The 25096-nt window shown below is 40.9% G+C and overlaps 1 protein-coding gene across 2 annotated transcripts in view; it reads left to right on the plus strand.

The window, feature by feature from the left end:
• MSN (moesin) overlaps window positions 1–11951 on the plus strand; it is a 64294-nt gene extending 52343 nt beyond the window's left edge. Inside the window, exons 5-13 of one of the 2 annotated variants that reach the window (XM_002930183.4) lie at window positions 484–567; window positions 1242–1388; window positions 2408–2504; window positions 4273–4436; window positions 7062–7192; window positions 7454–7614; window positions 8887–8979; window positions 9325–9549; window positions 10089–10253. In XM_002930183.4, coding sequence (XP_002930229.1) covers window positions 484–567; window positions 1242–1388; window positions 2408–2504; window positions 4273–4436; window positions 7062–7192; window positions 7454–7614; window positions 8887–8979; window positions 9325–9549; window positions 10089–10253 — 1267 coding nt within the window. Of the gene's footprint in view, window positions 1–483; window positions 568–1241; window positions 1389–2407; window positions 2505–4272; window positions 4437–7061; window positions 7193–7453; window positions 7615–8886; window positions 8980–9324; window positions 9550–10088 lie in introns of both variants that reach the window. The other variant, XM_034649986.1, reaches the window with a different exon arrangement.
• The last annotated feature ends 13145 nt before the right edge of the window (window positions 11952–25096 follow it).

The raw sequence follows: 25096 nt of genomic DNA on the forward strand, positions 1-25096 counted from the left end.
GCCTGTTAGTTTCTCCTAAAGCCATTTGGGCTCAGTTCTCCGTTCTGTAGCTACAGGCTGTAATCTCATTCCTGAGCAATTTTCTTATAAACGCAAATGTTGGTCCCATAAGGATCTAGGAGTGTCATGCCTCCTCCATGAGGCCCATCTCTACTCTTAGCCCCTCAAGGCAGCACAGACTCTTGATACATTACTGCCCTACTTGAAAATCACAGCATATTATTGGATTTTCTGGTTAAAACTACAAAGGAAGGTGTTCCCACTGTCTTTCTTTCTCACCCATTCTTGTATCTCTCCTACCTCTCAGGCAGTTCCCTATATCTAATTAATACCTCCTGCTGTAATTTCAATCTACTTCCAGTATGATCTCAGTGGGCCGACTCCATATCTTCTTTGCATCAACCCCTCAGAGAGCTAAGTGGGCTTCCCTTTACTCCTGCATTTGGGTTTTGTGCTTGAAACTACTATCTGTTATATTCCCAGGGTCCTAGAGCAGCATAAACTCAACAAGGACCAGTGGGAGGAGCGGATCCAGGTGTGGCATGAGGAGCACCGGGGCATGCTCAGGTAAGATCGCCCTAGCAACTATGGGTTCTACTGCTTTGGCAGGGAGAATGAGAGTAGGTTCTGGAGGAAGGAGGCAAAGGACTAGGGTCACTGGAAGATGTTGGAGAGAAAGGGACAGGAATGCAATTTATAGGGGAAATTAGAGATAGAAAGCAAATAATGATCATTATAAAGCTATATTTTTTTTGAATCATGGCAACTGAAGTCCGAACAGTTTTGACCATAAAGAAATAGAAGGGACTTCAAGATCCCCAGGGAGCTTCTAGAGTACCAAGGACTCCTCCCCAAGAAAGAAATGAGGAAGGAGCTCTCTAAACATGGCAGATCATTTGGGTGTTGTCTAGTGGAGTAACAAATCTTATCATTTTGCCATCACTACACCATCTGGGCTCTGCTAAGAATGTAAAGGCTTCATTGCAGCTAACATGCCAGAGGCCAGCAAGGGTCAGTCCACCCTTGTTACTCTTGGGAACCTCAGATCTTAGGCTCCTGTCAGCAGGTTTTGTTTGACCAAAGTCATGTTGTGCTCTGTTTTCCATCATCTGCTCACCTTTTATACCCTTTCCCTCCCCTAATGGCAAGGTTCTTGTCAGAAGTGCAAAGCAGGTATAGGCTATCTCCCTGGGTCTGATTCACAGGCTCCCCTCTATAACTCCCCCAAATCTGTTATTTAGGGAGGATGCTGTTCTAGAGTATCTGAAGATTGCCCAAGACCTGGAGATGTACGGTGTGAACTACTTCAGCATCAAGAACAAGAAAGGCTCAGAGCTGTGGCTGGGGGTGGATGCCCTAGGTCTCAACATCTATGAGCAGAATGACAGGTATAGCTTAGAGTTCTCTTAGTTTATTTGGGCCACTCTGACACCTAGGGCTCATCATGAAGTAGGACTGTACCTCCTGGGTCCCACCTGGGTCCCACCTTTTTCTACTTAGTTTAGATCAGCCCAGATGATTGCCATAACCTCCCAGGCCTCTAAATCTTGCATTGACCAGACTTACACCATCCGCTATGGTAGTCGCTGGCCACATTAAGCTCTTGAAATGTGGCTACTCTTAAATTGAGATATGCTGTAAGTGTAAACTATACACAAGACTTCGGAGACTTAGTGTGAAAAAGAAAATGATGAATGTCTCAATATTTTTAAATATCAATTTACATATTCAAATGATAGTCTTTTGGATATACTGGGTTAAATGGACTGTTATTATAGTTACTCCCACCTGTTTCTTTTTTACTTATTTTCATGTGGCTACTAGAAAATTTAAAATTGCATGTGTACCTCTCATTATATTTCTATTGGACAGCATTAGCCTAGCATCTACCTTGTCAGGATTTGTAATTAATCCCACTACCATATGATGATTAAATGCTTTTTGGCCTGTTTTCCCTCTTTCTACAGATTTATGTCACTTGCTTATTTTTTTTTCCCTTGGTCTGCTCTTGGTGAGGATGGATGTAATAAATGATTGTTCCATGTAATTTCTGAATCTTGGATCTCATTGTTTACATTCTCCCCAACTGTTACAACCTTGGGTGGAAGAGTCCCAGTAAAATAGGGCTGGAGATTCTTGTGAGAGATTTTTACAAGGTCCATGCCTCAATAAAAAAATAAAACAAACCTCAGAGTTTGGGACAAGGAATAATAAGTTGGTTGTGGTATCAGGAGGTCCCTTTTGTACCCTCAGTGCTGGCAACTGACCTGGTGGCATGTGATAGCACTGGCTGAGCTGGCAGTGAATCTACCTCCTTAAGGAAGAAGTTTGGGATGCAGAGGGCAAACCACCAACCCTCTATGTCCTTCTTGTCTTTCCCTTGTCCTAATGTTCTTGTTCTCTACAGACTGACTCCCAAGATAGGCTTTCCCTGGAGTGAAATCAGAAATATTTCTTTCAATGACAAGAAATTTGTCATCAAGCCCATTGACAAAAAAGCCCCGGTAAGTGATTCCTCCTACTGGATGAGAGAGGTACTTGCCAAGACCTCGATAATGCTAGGAGCAATCATGTCATTGTATCTTTCTCTCATTTTTCTGGCTTTTGTGTGTGTGCTGGGAATAGGAGGCGCAAAAGGAGATTGACACTAGAAGGGGATATTGATGACAAGACATGACTAGGAGGCATCCTGTAGCTGGTGCCACACTGCTACCTGTGTGTTAGGAGAAGCATAGATGAGGGAGAGCCACAGGCAGTCTGAGTGCTGCCTCTTAGCCACTGTCTTCTGCTGCCCTGATGCTGTGGGGTGGAAAAAGAGAGTGCATATTATTTTTTAAAGCCTCTAGGCTTTAAAGTGAAACTATTCATGTGCTTGATTTATTTTTATTGTGGAGAAAAGACAGAGCCAGAAGTCCAGATCCAAAGATGATCTTCCAAACTTGCTTTTTGGTATAACTTTGCTGCTGTCCTCTCAAGACTTATCTCCAGAGCAACCCAAGAACAAGAAAGGCCTTTGGGTCCAGTCATTCTTCTAACATGCTCACCACACTTTTCACCTCCTCAGTTGCCTGTGGTTGATAAGACTGGAAAGATGGTGATTGAGAATAGGATAGAAAACAGAAAAGGGTCTCCTCTTTTGGTGTACCTCATGTCCAGCAAGGGTCAAAGCCCATGCTAAGACAAACTCTTCTCATGAGGCCTCAACAATTCTTCCCCAGCTGTAAGGTCTCTGAACTTCTGCTGCTAGGCACTTTATATATGTTATCTTGTTTAACCCTCAACAACACTGTCAGGTAGATTGTAGCATACCTGTTTTATAACTGTGGAAATTAAGGTTCGAAGAATTGGAGCGTTTTGCCCAAGATCACACAGCTAAAAATGGTAAATCTGGGGTTTATACATACATTATTTGACCTCTAGAGCCTGTGCTCATTCCACTGTACACTAAGCCATATGAAACTGTGGTAGTTTGGGTTCCATGGCAGAAGAACTGGTAGTTAGCCCATTAGTTGGTAACCTTGGTCCAGTGGTATTTATAGTAGCAAACTCAGACTCACTAGATTTTCGTGTGTGTGTGTGTGTGTGTGTGTATGGTCTTTCTTTCTTTCTTTCTTTCTTTCTTTCTTTCTTTCTTTCTTTCTTCTTTCTTTTTCTTTCTTAAATTGCTGCTGTGTTCAACTCTCATTGGAAAAAGGTAAGTAACAAAGCCAGCTGAGATCAAAGGCTTATTTTTAAAAATAACAGCCAGGACAATCATGTTCAGATTTATGTATTCATGTATATATTTACAACTTACCTTATTCCAAAAATGATTTAAGGGCCTGTGTCTAAGATATGCTTTTAGGAGGTTACAAAAACCGTCCAGCCCCCCATACTGTACTCACCAGCATATTATGCAGGAATTATTGGGCCACTAAGAGAGGCCCCTGAGATTTAGCAGGATCCCAAATTAGCATATAGGTTCAGTTCCTATCTTTCAATTAGATTGAGGATATTTTAGGATGCGATGCTTTCATAAGCAAAGGTTGAAATAAATTGTGATTTGGTGGAAAGAGCGCTGGTTTCAGAATCAAGAAGCCTGGGTTCTAGTCCTGGGTTTGCCACTAGTCTGCTGTGTTGCCATGGGCAAGTCACTTCACCACTCTGATAATTAATCTTCCTATGTGTAACATGAGAAAATTGGGCTAAATAACCCTTTCAGTGCTTTCAAAAGGCAGAAGCTCGCCTTCATCTGTCCCTCCAAACTCATTTTGATTGTTGCTTTCCCATCAGGACTTTGTCTTCTATGCTCCCCGACTGCGGATTAATAAGCGTATCTTGGCCCTGTGCATGGGGAATCATGAACTATACATGCGCCGCCGCAAGCCTGACACCATTGAGGTACAGCAGATGAAGGCACAGGCCCGGGAGGAGAAGCACCAGAAACAGATGGAACGGTAGGTTCTGTGGAACTGGAGTGGAAGCTGGGGCTAGGGCAAAGAAGCTTCTCAAAACTGTCAAGATTGATACAGGAAAGACATGAAACCCTCCTGGGTTGGAGGGAGAGAGCTGTACAGAAATGTCACCTCCTCCATTAAGTCTCAGGCATCCCCTTCCTCAGGAAGCAGGTATCAGAAGCCTAGGATTTCAGAGACTCATAGGAGGGAGAGGTATTTCACAGTTCCACATTGTCTCTGACCCTCATGCCATTGCTCTTCTAGGCAGAGTCTGGGTTGCTCCAGGCTATCTGACCAGCATAGTGCATTAGCAGAAAGCTCCATGCCCACTTAAGCATGGACTCCCATTTAAACAGGGATTTCTGAGTGGAATTGGGCAGAGCCACCAGAATTTTTCTTATGAAGCCCCTATGCTCTGTAACCACCCCCCTTGCTACTGAAAGTGTAGCAAGGCTCAGCAACAGCAATATCAACTTGGGAACTTATTAGAAAGGCAGAATCTGACACCCTACTCCAGACCTACTGATTCAGAATCTGAATCTTAAGATCCTAGGTGATCAGTTCTCCAAAGAAGGTATGCAAATGGCCAGCATGTGAAAACATCCCCATTCACCAGGGAAATGCAAATCAAAATGAAAAGTGAGGTGCTACTTGATAACTGGCTAATATGGATATAATAAATAAATGCAGAGGGGCGCCTGGGTAGCACAGTCGTTAGGCGGCTGCCTTCGGCTCAGGGCGTGATCCCGGCGTTATGGGATCGAGCCCCACATCGGGCTCCTCCGCTGGGAGCCTGCTTCTTCCTCTCCTACTCCCCCTGCTTGTGTTCCCTCTCTCGCTGGCTGTCTCTCTGTCGCATAAATAAATAAAAAATCTTTAAAATAAATAAATAAATAAATAAATGCAGAAAATAATAGCTGTTGTCAAGGATGTGGAGAAATTAAATTCATGTACATTGCTGGTAGAAATGTTCCAGCTACTATGGAAAATAGTTTGGTGGTTTCTCAAAAAATTAAGCTTAAAATTACCATATGATCCCACAATTCCACTCCTAGGTATATAATTGAAAATGTACATGTACACAAGTGTTCATAGCAGTACTATTTACAATAGCCAGAAGGTAGAAACAGCCCAAGGGTCCAACAGATGAATGGATAGACACATTGTATAGCCATACAATGGAATATTATTCAGCCATAAAAAGGAATGAAGTACTGACACATATTACAATGTGAATGAACCTCTATAATATTATGCTAAGTTAAAAAAACCAGACACAAAATTTCATATACCATATGATTCCATTTATATGAAATATACAAAATAGATAAATGTGTAGAGGTGGAATCCAGGTTGGTGGTTATTAGGGGTTTTGGAGAGGAGAGATAGGAAGAAACTCACTTAATGGGGGTGCGGTTTTGCTTTGGAGTGACAAAAATGTTTTGAAACTAGATAGAGGTGTGAATGTACAACATTGTAAATGTACTAAATGCCACCAAATTGTTTGCTTTATAGTGGTTACTATTATGTGAATTTCACCTCAATAAGTTATTTAAAAAATAAGATCCCAGGTGATTCCTATACATGTTAAGGTTTGAGAGAACTGTTCTAGTAGGTACTCTGTAATAAAGAGTTTAGAATCTCAGGAGGCTTTTAAATCTAGTAGGCTAGAAAAGGAGTCCGTGATTGAGAGGTTAGACACCAAAGTTCTTATTTATTCAGAAAAATTTTACTGAGATTGGGGGCAGTTTACAAAGCTGGATCTGGCAGGAACGTGCCCTCAAGGACCTCACAGTCTGGTAGGAGAATGAGGAAAAACACTATTTACATAACTGTTCAAGGTACAAATGCTGTGTCATTTTTTCACTCAGTAAATATTTATTGAGCAGTCAAAGATAAAACAGACAAAAATCCCTACCATTCTAGTGGGAAGAGACAGAACAAATAAGCAAATTATACAGTATGTGAGATGGTAAGAAGTGCTGTGGAGAAAAATAATAAAGAGGAGGGATGGGGATAAGGATAGGCCAAGTATTCTGAGGGCCCAGAGAAAGAAAAGATACCCAGCCTAGGGTGAAAAGGCAACCTCCTGGAAGAGATACTGGGGCAAGAAAAAGTGAATACTTGCTCTAGGTTTGCAACAAATTCTGGGGAAAAAGAGCCTAGAGCGGGGCTTCAGAGGGCCTGCAGCATTAGACCTAAGGACTGATACCCTAGCCATACAGATCAGTGCACTTGAAGCACGGTATCCCAGCACAGAGTCAAAACTTGACTCCCTATAACTATGAGGTAGGCAGGGCAGGACTTATTAGGCCGTTTTACAGATAGGGATACTGAGAACAAGAACAAAGAAGTGATATAGCTAAGTTCACCCACTGGTTACCCACTGGTGAGTAGTAGAGCTGGGAGTCCAGGTTGGATCTCCTGACTCTGGGACAAACTGACAGGGCCCTGAGTGTACTGACCCACGTGGGACTATGATGTGAGGACAGGATGTGGAGATAAGGGAGCTTGGTCCCAACTCACAAGCTCTAAGTGTGTTGGATGGGTAGGTGCTGAGGGTCCAGGGCCAGGGAACCTTGGGGCCTTTCCATGTGACCGATTCTATCTTTTCTCTTTTCTTAGTGCTTTGCTGGAAAATGAGAAGAAGAAGCGTGAGATGGCAGAAAAGGAGAAGGAGAAGATTGAACGGGAAAAGGAGGAACTGATGGAGAGGCTGAAGCAAATTGAGGAACAGACTAAGAAGGCTCAGCATGGTGAGGCTTAGAGTCAGTTATCTTGAAGACTGGGTTTTCCTAGAGCCTGACTCTATGAGCTGAAGACCCTTCTGCCTGAGTTGCAGACTCAGGGTATATAATCCATATGTGGCTACAGATAGATGAAAGATGGGGCAAAAGGAAGAGTGCCCAGAGCTTTCTGCCAGCTGTGCCCTGGGGTGAAGCATTTCCAGAAAGGGAACTAGGTGTTCCTTCCATGTCTGCATGTTTCACCACCTTTCCCCCTTCTTCTCTTTCCAGAACTGGAAGAACAGACCCGCAGGGCTCTGGAGCTTGAACAGGAGAGGAAGCGTGCCCAGAGCGAGGCTGAAAAACTGGCCAAAGAGCGTCAAGAAGCTGAAGAGGCCAAGGAAGCCCTGTTGCAGGCCTCCCGGGATCAGAAGAAGACTCAGGAACAGCTGGTAAAGCTACAAAATGGGCTAGAATTGTAGTACCTGAATTTTCTTCCCTATCTGTCTACCTCTTCACATTTACCCTTGCCTGCAGGGCTGGCTCCTTCCAGCAGGTGACAGTCAACAGGCCCCCAACAGGTAGCTTATTCAGTAGCAAGTTGAAAAGTCACTGATGTGGCCCAGAAAGTCTTCCCTAACTCTTACTTTTATTCTACTTTCTTAGCCCTTGGGGATCTGAGTTGATGACCTGACAAAGGAAAGGGAGGGAGGAAAGAGGCAAAAGAATTTGTACTTAATTGACTACCTACTGTGTGTTACAAGCTATGCTAGCAAATTTTCCTTTTCCCATTCTTATTTCCTCTCCCAATAATCCTATGGGATTAATCTGCATGGGATATTATGCCCAGATAAGGAAATTAGGACTCAGGTAGGTTTAAGGGACTTGTCAAAGATCACACAGTGTGGCTGAGTAAGGATGAGAACCCATTTTTGCCTTTTTGAAGGGTTTGTTCACTAAAATCATATGTAAAACTATGTTTCTATGCACTTTTCAGGGGAAGAGGGTAAGTAATCTTCATTTCATCTCTATTTATTTCTGTGACTCAGAAGTTAAGAACCTATGTCCCAAATTCCTTGATATATGTTCTTTCCCTCTACTGTTTGGAGTGTGAATGCAGGAACTAAGACCTAATTACCAGGGGGAATCTTCCTCTAGGATATAGATGTGTCCAAGGTGTGAGGGTGTGCATAAGCTTTTTCCCTTGTTCAGATTGCCCTGTGATACTGCAGTGTTTTTCCTATATTCGTCCTGGGAGGAGTTTTAGTGGAGACCTGAACATTCTAAGAAAACAGTAAAAAGTCTGGCACTTCAGGCAGTGACACAGTGATTTCCAAAGCTTTATAAAGGCCCTAAATATGCAGTGGGCAATAATGCATGCAAGAGAGAAAGAGAGTGGGGGAGAGAGAGGGAAGTGGGGGAGAGGGAGAGAAAGAGAAAAAGAGATGAGGAAGAGAGAAATGACGTTTGTGTTCAGGAGGTCTGTAGTCTAGGTGTGGATCTCTGACTTCTAAGGAAATGATTTGAAGTTAATAACAGTAGATCTGAGAATAGGAGTGGTCCTCCAGGCTTCCTGGAGGAGGTGTGGTAAAAAGAGCCTCCAGGACAGCAAGCAAGTGGAACAGTAGGTTCCCTATGCGTTCCCCAGGGGTACTGGGGTTGAAGATGCCTAGGCCCTGAGAACTAGAAGGCTCAGCTCTCACAAATTTCCGATTTATCCATAGGCCTTGGAAATGGCAGAGTTGACAGCTCGAATCTCCCAGCTGGAGATGGCCCGACAGAAGAAGGAAAGTGAGGCTGTGGAATGGCAGCAGAAGGTGAGACACAGTGCCCAGAACAAAAGCATTGTGAGAAAGGGTACCACATACATAGGTTTCAGTTCTTTGATTCCTCAGATTTGGGCTCCGTACTCTTTCCTTCCTTAACAGCAGGCATCATGGGAGAAGGAGCTCGAGGCTTTCTCAAATACTTCCCAGAATTCTCCAATACACCAAGGAAGTTGGTAAATTATTACTATTGTACAGGTACAGCAACTAAAGGCAGACACAGTGACATGGCCTACCTGGTGCCTACCTCCTGCTTGGCCATTCTATGCACTTGTAGGATGCCACAAGTTAGCCTGATCTGACTGCTGATTCTTCATGCCCTCTGTTACTGGACAGGCTCAGATGGTACAAGAAGACTTGGAGAAGACTCGTGCTGAGCTGAAGACTGCTATGAGTACACCTCATGTAGCTGAGCCGGCTGAGAATGAGCAGGATGAGCAGGATGAGAATGGGGCAGAGGCCAGTGCTGACCTGCGGGCTGATGCCATGGCCAAGGATCGCAGTGAGGAGGAACGTACCACTGAGGCAGAGAAGAATGAGCGTGTGCAAAAGCACCTGAAGGTATCCTGGCAGGGCCAAAAGGCCAAAGATATCCTGTGCATTCCCTAGATCATCATGGGGTTAGGTAGAGGAGCCTGTCTCAATAGAGTATGGGAGTCTGAGCCTTTCTCTAATGAGAGCTTTAAGGGTAGGCACCCATCACTTATCAATCAGACCTTGGGCCACCTCTTGCTTTTTTTTTTTTTTTGCCCCACACTCCATTTATCTCTTGTATCCATAAAATACTCTGACCCAATTTCTACCTGAATCTTTGATAAATTGCCCTACTCTCAGAGAATACCTGCCATTAGTCCCCTAAGTTTGTGGGTTTTTCGTTTTATTCTTGCCCCACTGTAGTCCCAATAGGGCTGAAAATGGCCCTCAAAAATATGTGTATGTGTTTGTGTGTAAAAAGAGAGGAGTGAAGGAGTGTGTATGTGTGGAGAGGGGGAGAGAGAGAGAGGGAGAGAGAGAAAGAATGAATCTGATGAATCTGGTTAAATAAGGGGAGGTAAAGTAAGAGCAAGCCATTAACCCCTCATCCCCTTATACCCTCACAGGCCCTCACTTCAGAACTGGCCAATGCCCGTGATGAGTCCAAGAAGACTGCCAATGACATGATCCATGCTGAGAACATGCGACTTGGCCGAGACAAATACAAGACCCTGCGTCAGATCCGGCAGGGCAATACCAAGCAGCGTATTGATGAGTTTGAGTCCATGTAATGGTCACCCAGCCTCTAGGGACCCCTCCTCCCTTCTTACTTGCCCCCACACTCCTATACTCTTGCCTAACTCACACTCTGCTGAAGCCACTAACTAGAGCAGCCCCGGAGTCATGCCAAGCCTTCAGTGCCCCTGTGGGACCAAACCTAGCCCCTCAGCCCTCACACTTCCTTGGGCAAATAAATGGCCCACTATGGTGCCAATTGGACACTCTTTTCTCTCTCTGTCCCATTTTAATCTAGCTTTCTAGAAGAGACCACTTTTGTAGCTCAGAGGCACTTCCCATTTGATTGGGGAAATACCCCCACTTTTACTGTTCTGTAGGACTTAAGCGTGGTGTAGATTGAAAACTAGCCCCCATCCCTGCCCCACAACTGCGTTCCTTTTCAGGGTCCTGTGATTTGCAGAACTGGAGCATCACAGGGTTTACAGAAGGAGGCAGGACCCTGGATATATCCTCTAGGATGTCAACTGACCTAGGGTTAGACCTTCCAATGTCCATTTCTTCTAGAGTTATTTAGGCTTTATAATGATTGGAAGCTAAAAAGATGTTCAGTCATTCTTTATGCCTCCCAGATTGGACCCGTTAGAAAATTCTTATAAGTTTTGTCCCTGAGTTCAAGAAGTCAGTTTCTCCCCACAATGAGGTGGGAGGAGACAGTACCTTCAAGAGACTTCACCAACATCTTAGAAGGCTTTTGGCCATTCTATTCAAGCAAGGCTGTTTAGAAGATCCTCCCCCAATGCCTTATGGGAGCCTAGGCTTGTTTTAAGGGAGCTCTATGGTCAGCGGTATCCCTTATTGTTATTCTGGGTTCCTCCCTTCTTGGGATATGCCCCTCCCCATTCCAATCCCCAAATTCCCTCCAGCTAGAATAGTAGGGATGGTTACCCAAAAACCTAGCCAGCCCTATCCAGGACTCTTGCCAATGGGGGGAATTGTTCACACTGGGCTTCAGAGAGCTGTTGGGGGCTCTGGCCTTGTCCCTTCTACACTCTAACCCCTTTCTCTCAGCACAGGAGCAGCCTCCTCCTCTTCTTTGTTTCATGTGTGCTTTTTTTTCTACCAGTATTATATATTCTAGTGGCATCTGATTCAATATAATTTCTGTGTTTCTTGCTAATGCACCCTTAGAAGATATTAGTTTTGAGGCAGGATCATTTTGGCCTCATTTCCTTACCTGGGAAGCATATACTATATTATAAAAGAATATTTTGCCAGAAACATTATTATAAGAAGCTTTCAGTATTAATGATGTCACCTGTCACAGTCCATTCTTAAAGTACTTGGTACTTGGTTTTATTGTTCTTTTTATTTTCCCTTCTCCACAGAGTTCAGTCCCCAAAGGGTCATACTGTCCCTTCATGCAGTGCCCCTGGCCCAGAGCCCTTGGCTTTGATCCCTCCCTGACTCCATCCCGCCTGACTTTGGAGAGTCTTATGTGCATTGCTGTGAATTATATTGACACTCTCTTGGTGATATGCCCTATACTCGCTAAATTCAAACCTGGAATTCTGGGGCAATCTAGCTGCCTTAAGGGCAATAACGCACACACAGGGAGGCTAGGGAGAAAAGTTATATTTTGTATTCGGTTTTTTGTGTGTATTTTGGGGTTTTAAAAATTGTTTTTGGAGGGGTTTATGCTCAACCCATGTTCTATTTCAGTGCCAATAAAATTTAGGAAGACTTCTCTGTGACTTGATTTTTTTGTTGTGTTGTGAGTAGGTGGCTATAAGGTACTACACTGTAATTTCCATTCTGTAGACCACCTTCCAATCCTTGTTCTCATTTCATCCTCGTTTTAGTCCTATGGAGAGTGGATATGAGCATCCTCATTTTAGAGAGGGGCCAATGGAATTGAAAAAGAAGAATAACTGCCCAAGGGCACAGGACTGTCTTAATCACCTATGCCCTTTCCACAGCTCCAGGCCAGTTTTTCCAGTGTAGGTGGGCCCTGCATTGACCATGTGATGCTCTGGGGCTCACTTGCACTTGGGACTTTGGAGTTCCTTGTGAGGAATGATTTGTATCCTTAGACTCCTCCTGGGATAGTTAGGCCCTGTCTTGCTTTCTTGTCAGGAAATCTTCCAGGCTTGCCAATTTCCTACTACCCTCACTTTTTGTGGTACTAGTGAAGGTCAGAAAAATTACCTTGAGCCCTATGGTAAAAGGCAGTGGGGAGTGTAGTGTGAAGTGAAATAGAGTGTATATATGTATATATATATATATATATAGAGAGAGAGAGAGAGAGAGAGAGAGAGAGAATATATATACACACACACACACACACACACACACACACACAAAAGCTGTTGGGAAGTACTTTATGGCTTACAAAACATGTCAGTTTTGTAGCCTAAATGGTAATTCCAGTTTTACAGATAAGGAAACTGAGACCCAGATAGGACTTCTAGGCTGTCTTGAACCTGACACATTATCTCACTTAACAGTCCCCTTCTTGGTGAACCAACACTTGCAGGGAGAAGTAAACTATGTATTCCGTGAGCTGTAAATCCTTCACAACAAACCTTTGAGCCAGGGCATCTGAACTTGTCTGCACATTGGAATTTTAAAGGTTGAAAAGCCCAGACCACATCCTCAGATCAAGTTACAATCTGTAGTAGTAGGATACAGACATCAGTATATTTGATGATTTCAATGTGTAGACAGACTTGGGAACCACTGTTCTGAAGACATAGTATTTTTTAACACTTTTTAAAATTTTTAAATTTTATTTTAATTTCAGTATGGTTAACATATAGTGTTATATTAGTTTCAGGTGTACAGTACAGTGATTCAACAATTCCATACATCTCCCAGTGCTCATCACAGCAAGTGCACTCCTTATCCCATCCCCCATTTCACCCATCCCCCCACTACCTCCTCTCTGGTAACCATCAGTTTGTTCTCTATAGTTAAGAGTCTATTTCTTGGTTTGTCTCTTTTTCTATCTCTTTTTACTTTCTTGCTTTTTCCCCCTTTGTTTCTTAAATTCCACATATGAGTGAAATCATATGGTATTTATTTTTCTCTAGGGATTACACTCTCTAGCTCTATCCATGTCATTGCAAACAACAATATTTCATTCCTTTTTTGGCCGAATAATATTGCATTGTATATATATATACACTACTTCTTTATCCATTCATCTATCAATGGACACTTGGGCTGCTTCCATAATTTGGCTATTGCAAATAGTGCTGCTAGAAACATAGAGTTGTAAGTGTCCCTTTGTATCAGTGTCCTTGCATTTTTTGGGGGGGTTGTAAATACCTAGTAGTGCTATTGCTGGATCATAGGGTGTTTCTATTTTTAACTTTTTGAGGAAACTCCATGATGTTTTCCACAGTGGCTTCACCAGTTTGCATTCTCACCAACAGTGCAAGAAGGTTTCATTTTCTCCACATCTTTGCCAACACTTGTTTCTTGTATTTTTTATTTTAGTTTTTCAGATAAATGTGAGGTGGTATCTCATTGTAGTTTTGATTTGCATTTCCCTGATGATGAGTGATGTTAAGTATCCTTTCGTACGTCTGTTGGTGATCTGGTTATCTTCTTTGGAGAAATGTCTGTTCATTTCTTGTGCTCAATTTTTAATTGGATTATTTGTTTTTTGGATGTTGATTTGTATAAGTTCTTTATATATTTTAGATACTAACCCTTTATCAGATATATCATTTGCAAATATCTTCTCTCATTCAGTAGGTTTTCTTTTACTTTTGTGGATTGTTTCCTTCACTGTGCAGAAGATTTTTATTTTGATGTAGTCCCAGTAGTTAATTTTTGCTTTTATTTCTCTAATCTCAGAAGACATGTCAGGAAAAATGTTGCTAGGGCAATGTAGGAGACCTTACTGCCTGTGCTCTCTTCTGGAATTTTTATGGTTTCAGTTCTCATATTTAGATCTTTAATCCACTTTGAATTTATTTTTTGTGTATGGTGTGAGAAAGTGGTCCAGTTTCATTCATTTGCGTGTAGCTGACCAGTTTCCTAGCACCATTTCTTGAAGACACTGTCTTTTGCCCACTAGATATTCTTTCCTGCTTTCTCAAAGATTAGTTGACCATATAGTTGTGGGTTCCTTTCTGGGTTTTCTATCCTGTTCCATTGATCTATGTGTCTATTTTTGTGCCAGTACTATACTATTTTGATTACTACAGCTTTGTAATATAACTTGAAGTCTGGAATTGTGATACCTCCAGCTTTGCTTTTCTTCTTAAAAGTTGCTTTTGCAATCAGATCTTTTGTGGTTTCACACAAATTTTAAGATTGTTTGTTCTAGTTCTCTGAAAAATGCTATTGGTGTTTTGATAGGGATTGCATTAAATGTGTAGATTGCTTTAGGTAGTATGGACATTTTAGCAATATTTGTTCTAATCCATGAGCATGGAACGTCTTTCATTTCCTTGTGTCATCTTAAATTTCTTACATCACTGTTTTATAGTTTCCAGAGTACAGGTCTTTCACCTCTTTGGTTAGGTTTATTCTTAGGTATCTTACTATTTTTGGTGGAATTGTAAATGGGATTGTTCTCTTAATTTCTCTTAATTGCACTGGGTGTTATACGCAAATAATGAATCATGGAACATTACATCAAAAACTAAGGATATAATGTATGGTGACTAACATAACATAGTAAAAATTATTATAAAAATTATCTTTCTGCTGCTTCATTATTATAATATAGAAATGCAACAGATTTCTGCACATTAATTTTTTTGTCCTGTGACTTTACTGAATTCGTTTATCAGTTCTAGCAGGTTGTTGGTGGAATCTTTTGAGTTTTCTTATAGTGTCATGTCATCTGCAAATAGAGACAGTTTTACTTTGTCCTTAGCAATTTGGATTCCTTTTACTTATTTTTGTTGTCTAATTTCTTTGGCTAAGACTTCTCGTACTCTTCTTTAAATGTTTGATAGATTTCATCTGTGAAGCCATCTGATCCTGGACTTTTGTTCATTAGGAGTTTTTTTATTCCTGATTCAATCTCCTGCTGGTAATCAGTCTATTTAAAATTTCTATTTCTTCTAGCTTCAGTTTTGATAGCTTATATGTTTCTAGGAATCTATTTCTTCTAGTTTGTCCAATTTCTCGGCATGTAATTTTTCTCAATATTCTCTTGTAATTATTTATATTTCTGTGGTGTTGGTTGTTATTTTTTCTCTTTCATTTGTAATTTTATGAGTTGAGGACATACAATTTCATCCCCATTTACAGATGGATAAAGTGAGGCCCAACAAGATGGATTATTTTGTTCATGGTCACAGAAATTAGTAGTCTTATAGCCAGGACATGGGCATAGGCAATTTAGTTCATCAGCCTGTGTTCTTAACCATTGCACTATGCCTTCTCTCTACCATTCCTAGGAAAGGACAGACGTTCCCTGAGAAGAGGATATACATATAGAGCTTCAATTCTAAGGTAGCAAATAGAATTCCATGGCCCTAGAACATCAGTGTAAGAGGAAGCCTTAGGAATTTCTGCTTATTTTAGTCCCAAATGTTGTTGCTCTGGGGAGTAAAGGAACTGAACTCTAGGTCCCTTCCAACAACAATCAGAGGATGTCTGCTTTTGTATGATTTATATGTGGGAGTGTATATGTGCAAAGTTTTTTTAAAGGAGAAGACAGGTAGACTTCTGTTTCCAGGAAGATAAATGTAGTAGACAGAATAATGCCCATCCACCCTCAAAGATATCCACATATGAATACATGGAATCTGTGGATATATCACCTTATGTGGCAAAAGGGACTTGGGGATATGATTAAGTTAAGGATTTTAAGATAGTAAGATGATGCTGTGTCATCCAGATGGTCACAGTGTAGTCAGAAAGAAGAAGATGCTATGCTGCTGGTTTTAAAGATGGAGAAAGGAGCCATGAGCTGAGTAATGCAAGTGGCTTCTACAAACTGGGAAAGACAAGGGAATGCATTCTCCCATAGAACTTCTACAATGAATGCAATCATTCATTGCTGACACCTTGGTTTAAGCCCAATGAAACCCATTTTGGACTTCTATCTGACTTCCAGAGGAGTAAGGAAATAAATTTGTGTAGTTTTATGCCAGTATAATATCGTTCTCTATTTCTCAAAATTTGCCATTCTTGAAATAACAATGCTATAGAAATGGAATGCAGCACTTAACAAGGCGGGTAGGGAACCATGTGAGAGGTAGATGTAGCTGTAGCAGAGCAACATGAGGTTGGAAAATGGTAGAGTCAAAGGACCCTAGGCATTCCTTGCCCTATGAATACAACTAGATAATTATAAAATCATTCTAAATACCCAAGGAATTGACCTTAAGACCAGCAGAACAAACCAACCAAAAGTAGAGAAGAGGTCACATGGAAGAAGGAAGGGAGTGCAGAAAGGAAGATTGGCAGATAAGTGTTTCCTGGCCATTGTAGTGGTGCAGGAACTGTAGTTGCAGACAAGGGTAATAGGCAGACTAGCACACAGGAGCATGCACAGGGAAAATGCATCCATATACCATTCGGCTTGGAAAATGGGAGGGGCTGAATTTTGTGACTTCTGGCAATCAGTGTGGCTTAACATCTGGAGTTCGAAAGGTCAGAAGGCTTGTCTGGGATGGAGCCCAGAGGGCATCGTGCTACTTGTGGAGAAAAGGCAGGCAAACAACCCGTGGACATACAATGTGGAAATAGCTATTTGAAGAGTGCTTGGCGCACATAGTGGGTAAGTTATTCAGTCATCTCAAAGCACAGCCCAGAGACACCCCTCTGGGGAAAAAGGAACTGGCTGGCACAATTTCCCTCCCTGGCCCCTCAGCATAAGCACAAGGCCACCTGTGGGAACCAGCAAAGTGCCGACACCTGAGACTTAACTTGCTTGCACTAAGCCCCACTTCCCTGTGCTCTGGTGGAACTGTCCTTCCCATTCTTGCCTGCCCCTGTCCCAGCTTCGTGGGCCCTCTCCCCCAGATGACCAGCCCAAACCACTGTTCACACTGCATCTCATGACTTGGGAGATTTACAGAGCCTTGGTGACAGTGGAAACAGGTCTCGTTTCACAAGAGAACAAAACACACCCATTTAAAACATGCCACATTAAGGTCAGGGAATAAACACTGCCCACAACTGGCAAAGAGAGCCTCTGCAAATGAAAGGCTTGAAGGAAAAACCAGCCAGGACAAAACAGCAGAATACATGACGCACACACTGGAGACACTCCCAGGCCCTGGAGAACAGGGGACACTACAGGGCAGGGCACTACAGGACCTGTTCTTCATAAGGCCATTATGCTCAAGAACAGGAGACATAGCTGACTTTCTGAACACACAGATACAGGCACAGAGACTGAGACAAAATGAGAAGACTTTATCCCAAATGAAAGAAGAAGACAAAGCCATATCCAGGGATCTAAGCAAAACAGATATAAATAATATGCCTGATGAAGTATTTATAGCAATGATCAGAAGGATACTCACTGGACTTGAGAAAAGAGTGGAAGACATGAGTAAGACCTTAACACAGAAATCAGGAAAAACATAGCAGAGCTAAAGTGCTCAATAAATGATAGGAGAAACATGTTTGATGGAATTAACATCAGGCTCGGAGAAAGGGAGGAATGAATTAATGACAGAAGAAAGGATAATGGAAAGTAATCAAAGCTGAACAAAAGAGAAAAAAAAGAATTACACAAAATGAGAATAGACTTAGGAAACTCTGTGACTCCATCAAACATAATAACATTCATATTATAGAAGTCCCAGAAGAAAAAGAGAGAGAAAAGGGGGAAGAAAATTTATTTGAAGAAATAATTGCTGAAAACTTCCCTAGTCCAGGGAAGGAAACAGATTCTCACATCCAGGAGGCACAGAGAACCCTCAATAAAATCAACCAAAGCAGATCGACACCAAAACATTCTGTAATTAAATTGGCAAAATATACTGATAAAGAAAAAAAAAATTAAAGCAAGACAAAACAAGAAAATAACATACAAAGGGGACACCATAAGGGTAGCAGGGGATTTTTCAGCAGAAACTTTCCAAGCCAGATGGTGTGTGGCATAATATATTCACAGTGCTGATGGCAAAAGTCTGCAGCCAAAAAATTCTATCCAGCAAGGCTATCATTCAAAATAGAAGGAGAAATAAAGTATTTTCAGAAAAATAAAAACTAATGGTGGGGGTACCTGGGTGGCTCAGTTAAGTGTGTGTCTTTCAGTCAGGTCATGATCCTAGGGTCCTGGGATAGAGCCCCCTTTGGGGATCCCAGCTCGGTGGGGAGTCTGCTTCTTCCTCTCCCTCTGCCCCTTCCCCTGCTCATGCTATCTCTCTCTCACATAAATAAATAAAATCTTAAAAAAAAGAATGAAAGGAGTTCATGACCACTAAAGCAGTCCTGCAAGAAATATTAAAGGGGACTTTTTGAGTGAAAGGAGAAACCAAAAGTAACAGTAAGAAGGTAGGAAACACAAAAGCAGTAAAAATGAATATCTCTGTAAAAACAATCAATGATCTTACAAAATAAAAGGATGTAAAATATGACAAAATATACCAAAAATGTGGGGAGGAGAAGAGTAAAAAATGGGTTCAAACTTAAACAACCATCAACTTATTATAGATGGCTATATGCAGAAGAGGTTATATACAAACCTAATGTTAACCATATATCAAAAATCATTAATAAATATGGAAAGAATAAAGAGAAAGAAAGCCAAATATAGCATGAAAGAAAATCAGCAAACCATGAAAAAGAAATACAAGAAAGAATCAGAGAAAATCTTCAGAAGCAACCACAGAACAAATAACAAAATGATAATAAATACACATACACCAATAATTATGTTGAAAGTAAATGGACTAAATGCTCCAATCAAAAGACATAAGGTCACAGAAGGGATTAAAAAAAATAAACAACAACCCAAGACCCATCTATACGCTACGTACAAAACACTCATTTTACATTTAAAGACACCTGAAGATTGAAAAGTGAAGTAATGGAGAAATAATTATCATGCAAATGGATGTCAAAAGAAACCTGGAGTAGCAATACTTATACTGGACAAACTGGACTTTAAAACAAAGATTGTAACAAGAGATAAAGAAGGGCACTATATCATAATTAAGGGAACAATTCAGTAAGAAGATATAACAAATGTAATCACTTATGAAAAAATAAAACAAGGTGAAATCAGAGAGGGAGACAAACCATAAGAGACTCTTAATCATAGGAAACAAACAAAGGTTTGCTGGAGGGGAGGGTGGTGGGGGGATGGGGTAACTGGGTGATAGACATTAAGGAGGGCATGTGATGTAATGAGCACTGGGTATTATATAAGACTGATGAATCACTGACCTCTACCTCTGAAACAAATAATAATTGATTGAATTTAAATTTAAAAACTTAAAAAATAACACCATGTGCCCAACATGGGAGCACATAAATACACAAAACAGTTAATAACAAATGTAAAGGCACTAATTGATAATAACACAATAATAGTAGGGAACTTTAACACCCCACTTACATCAATGGACAGATCCTCTAAACAGAATATAAAGAAGAAAACAATGGCTTTGAATGACACACTGGACCAGATGGACTTAATGGCTATATCCAGGACATTCTGTCATAAAACAGCATAATCCACATTTTTTTTCAAGTGCACAACTGATATTCTCCAGAATAGATTACGTATTTGGTCACAAAACAAGCCTCAACAAATTCAAGAAAATCAGTGTCATACCATACATCTTTTCTGACTAAAACACTATGAAACTAGAAGTCAACCACAAGAAAACATCTGTAAAGCCCATAAATACATGGAAGTTAAATAACATGCTACTAAACAATGAGTGGGTCAACAGGAAATCAAGGAAGAAATTTAAAAAAACTACATGGGGACAAATGAAAATGAAAATATAGCAGCCCAAAACCATTGAGATGCAACAAATGTGGTCCAAGAGGGAACTTTACAACAATACACGCCGACCTCAAGAAGCAAGAAAAATCTCAGATATCTAACCTATCCTTACACCTAAAGGATCTTCAGAAAGACAACAATCAAAATGTAAAACCATCAGAATGAAGGAAATAATAAATGTTAGAACAGAAAAAAATGATATAGAAACAAACAAAACAAAAACAAAAAACAATAGATCAATGAAACCAGTAGCTGATTCTTTGAAAAATCAATAAAATTGATGAACATCTAGCCAGACTTATCAAGTGAAAAAGAGAAGACTCAAAAAAATAAAATCATAAATGAGGAGAAATAAAAACCAACACTAAAGAAATACAACAAATTATTAGAGAACACTATGAAAAACTATATGCCAATAAATTGGACAACCATGTAGAAATGGAAAAATTCCTAGAAATTCATTTGAAAAGATGAATAGCCAGCAAAGAAATTGATTCAGTAATCAAAAAACTCCCAATGAACAAAAGTCCAGGACCAGATGGCTTCACAGGTGAAATCTATCAAACATTTAAAGAAGAGTTAAAACCTATTCTTCTCAAGTTATTCCAAAACTAGAAAAGGAATAAAAAATTCCTTCTAGTTTGAATTAAACTAGAATGAAAACATTCATTCTATGAGGCCAGCATTACCCTATACCAAAACCAGATAAAGGCACAACTTAAACTAGAACTACAGGCCAATATCCCCAGTGAACACTGATGGAAAAATCCTCAACAAGAGACTAGCAAACTGATTCCAACAAGACATTAAAAAAATCATTCATCATGAGCAAGTGAGATTTATTCATGGGTTGCAAGCATTGTCCAATATTTGCAAAATAATCATGTAATACAGCACATCAATAAGAGAAAAGATAAAAACCATACGACCATTTCAATAGGCACAGTAAAAGCATTTGACAAATTACAACATCCGTTCATAATGAAAAGCCTCTACTGAGTAGGTTTAGAGAGAACAGATCTCAACAAAATAAGTGAAAAACCCACAGTTAACATCATCCTTAATGGAGAAGAACTGAGAGCTTTTTCCCTAAGCTCAGGAAAAAGACAGGGATATCTACTCTTACCACCTTCAGGGAACATAGTAATGGAAGTCCTAGCCAAAACAGTCAGACAACAAAAAGAAATAAAAAGCCTATAAATTTGTAAAGAAAGAAAAAGATCACCATTTACAGATGTCATGATTCTTTCTATATAAAACTCAACACTCCACCAAAAAATTGCTAGAACTAATAAATTCAATGTTTCAGGATACAAAATCAATGTACAGTAATCTGTTGCATTTCTATCACCAACAGTGAGGCACCAGAAAGAGAAATCAAGGAGTCAATCCCATTTAAATTGCACCAAAAATAGTAAGATACCTAGGAAAACAACTTAACTAAAAAGCGAAAGACCTGTACTCTGAAAACTATAAAACACTGATGAAAGATGTTCACGATGACAAAAATAAATGGAAAGACATTTCATGCTCATGAATTGGAAGAACAAGTATTGTGAAAATGTCTATACTACCCAAAGCAATCTAGACATTTAATGCAATCCTTATCAAAATGCCAACAGTACTTTTCACAGAGGGAGAACAGACAATCCTAAAATTTGTATGAAACCACAAAAGACCCTGAATAGGCTAAGCAATCCTGAAAAAGAAAAACAAAGCTGGACACATTCCAATTCTGCCATCAAGTTGTATTATAAAGCTGTAGTGATCAAAACACTATGGTGCTGACACAAAAATAGACCCATAGATCAGTGGAACAGAAAAGAAAATGCAGAAATAAACCCACAACTATATGGTCAATTAATCAACGAAGCAGGAAAGAATATCCAATTCGAAAAAGACAGTCTCATCAACAAATAATGTTGGGAAAGCTGGACAGCCACGTGCAAAGGATGAAACTGGACCACTTTCTTACACTGTACAGAAAAATAAATTCAAAGTGGATTCAAGACTTAATGTGAGAAATAAAACCATAAAAATCTTAGAAGAGAACAAAGGCAGTAACTTCTTTGACATTGGCCTTAAAAACTTTTTTCTAGATATGTCTCTTGAGGCAAGGGAAACAGAAGCAAAAATAAACTATTGAGGCTACATCAAAATAAAGAGCTTCTGCACAGTGAAGAAAATGATCAACAAACTAAAAGGCAACCTACTGACTGGGAGAAGATATTTGTAAATGGCATATATGATAAAGGATTAACACCCAAAATATATAAAGAACTTATACAAATCAACACCCAAAAGACGATCTGATTTTTAAAAATGGGAAAAGGGCACGAACAAGCACTTCTCCAAAGAAGACATCCAGATGGCCCACAGACACATGAAAAAATGTTCATCATCATTTACCATCAAAACTACAGTGAGATATCACCTCACACCTGTCAGAATGACAAAAATCAAAACCACAAGCAACAATACATGTTGGCGAGGATGTGGAGAAAAAGGAACACTCATCCACTGTTGGTGGAAATGTAAATTATTACAGCCACGGTGGAAAACGGTATGGAAGTTCCTAAAAAATATTTAAAATAGAACTAACCTAGGATCCTGTAATTGCACTACTGGGTATTTACCCAAAAAATACAAAAACACTAATTCAAAGGGATACATGCACCCTATGTTTATAGTAGCAGTATTTACAATAGCCAAATTATGGAAGCAGTCAAGTGAACTACTACTACTACTACTACTACTACTACTACTACTACTACTACACACACACACACACTGTGTGTGTGACACAGAGGAATATTATTCAGCCATAAAAAATGAAATATTGCCATTTGCAATGATGCTGATGGAGCTAGAGGTATAATGCTAAGTGAAATAAGTCAGTCAGAGAAAGACAAATAACATATGATTTCATTCATATGGGAATTTGAGAAACAAAACAAACAAGCAAATGAAAAAAAAAAAGAGAGTGAGGCAAACCGAGAAACACATTCTTAACTATAGAGAACAAACTGATGCTTACCAGAGGGTAGGTGGGTGGAGAAATGGGTTAAATAGGTGATGGGAATTAAGGAGTGCACTTGCCATGATGAGCACTGAGTGATGTATCGAATTGTTGAATCCGTACATTATACATCTGAAACTAGTATTACACTGTATGTTAACTGGAAATAAAATAAAAACTTGCAAAAACAACCAGAAAAAATTCAACAAAATGGCAATTAGTACATTTCTATCAGTAATTGCTTTAAATGTAAATTAACTAAACACTCCAATCAAAAGAGAAATGACGAATGAATGGATAAACACCACTATCAACAATGACAACAAAGTGGTGATGTAGGAAGACCCTGAGGAACTCACCTCTTTCATGGAATGCACCAAATTACACCTATTTATAGAGCAATTCCTCCTGAGCAAGAGCTAAGGGCCAACTGAACAGCTTCTGCACAAGAAAAGGTAGAAGAGAATGGTGAAAGAGAACAGCAAGTGAGACCGAGACACAACAATGAAGGAAACTGATGCTTCAAAATGCAGTAGGGAAGGATAGTACTGAAGGATCAGGAGCAGATTTCTCTGTCCTTGGACACAGAAAAAGGTGTCAATTTAAAAGAACAACTAACATATAAAAGATCCAGCCCTAGAATTCTGCCAAACAGTGAAAGGGATGCTGGAACTCTCTTTTGGTTGGGGGCACTAGAGAGTGACATCATTTATACCTCCCCTCTTCCTTGAAAGTGCAAACCAGAGCAGGGTAGATGTCAAGCTGGCCTGCCACCTCAGCAAACACCTGGTCCCTTACCCACAACAATCATGGTGCCCTGGAGCATTAAAAAAAAAGGCATGGATTAAAAGAGCAACTAGCATATAAAAGAGCCAGTCCTACAACTCCACCAAATTATGAGGAAGCTGCTAGACCGCTCTCCTGATGGGAGGAGCTGAAAGACACAGTCTACACTCCCCCACCACCTAGAAATCACAGACCAGTGCACATTTTGGGTGCATGACTAGTCTCAGTGAGCCCTGGCCCATAGCTTATACTAGCCCCAACCATCCTACCCAAATGGCCACAAGGTGGTGCACAATGAGACACCCCAGGTTAGTGCTCACTACAGCTCTAGCCTTTGCATCAAGGTAACACTGTCATGAAACACCCTGGAACACTTTGAGCCCATACCATTTTTGGCTCAGATAGTTTTCTGGGGCACCCCCAGTATATAGTGCTCCAGAACCTCCCAGCTAATGTCTGCTTCATATCCAACCACCCCACCAAGGCATCCCTTGCATGGAGCACCCCAGACATCCCTGCCCATACGAGCCCTGGCTCCAGTTACCTGGCCAGGGAACCCCCTGATGAGGATCCTGAGACACATGTATTTGCATCCAATTCAGCTTCAGCTTTACTGCCAAGTCACCCTCAATGTGGAGAGTCCCAGGACAAACCAGCTTGTAACCACTTCAACATCCACTGTCCTGCTAGAACACATTTTACATGGACAACCCAGGGACCACGCCAGTTCATTCTTATATTAACTAATCACCCCTGCATGGAATGCCCCAGAACCCCCTAGACTGTATCCCATCTCAGCTCTAACCACCCCTCCCACCACACCTCCTTCTGTATGGAGAGTCTTAGAAAAACCCAGCTTGCACCAACTTTACTTTCAGCCATCCTGCCAGGGCACCTTCTGCACAATGAGCCCAGTGACCTCTAGTCTTACACACTGCCTCAGCTCTCAGCCATCCTGCCAAGGTAACCCCAGCACAGAGCACCCTAGGACATGCCGGCTTCCACCCATTACAACTTCAGCTGTCATGCCACGGTGTCCTCTGTGCACAGAACTGGGACACCTCAGCCAAGACCCACTTCAACTTTAGCTGTCCTGCCAGGATTCCTGCTGCACAGAAAGGCCCATGACCAGGGAGGACTAGGAAAGATGG

This window comes from Ailuropoda melanoleuca, chromosome X, assembly GCF_002007445.2.
Source record: "Ailuropoda melanoleuca isolate Jingjing chromosome X, ASM200744v2, whole genome shotgun sequence".
In the NCBI taxonomy this organism is placed as follows: Eukaryota; Metazoa; Chordata; class Mammalia; order Carnivora; family Ursidae; genus Ailuropoda; species Ailuropoda melanoleuca.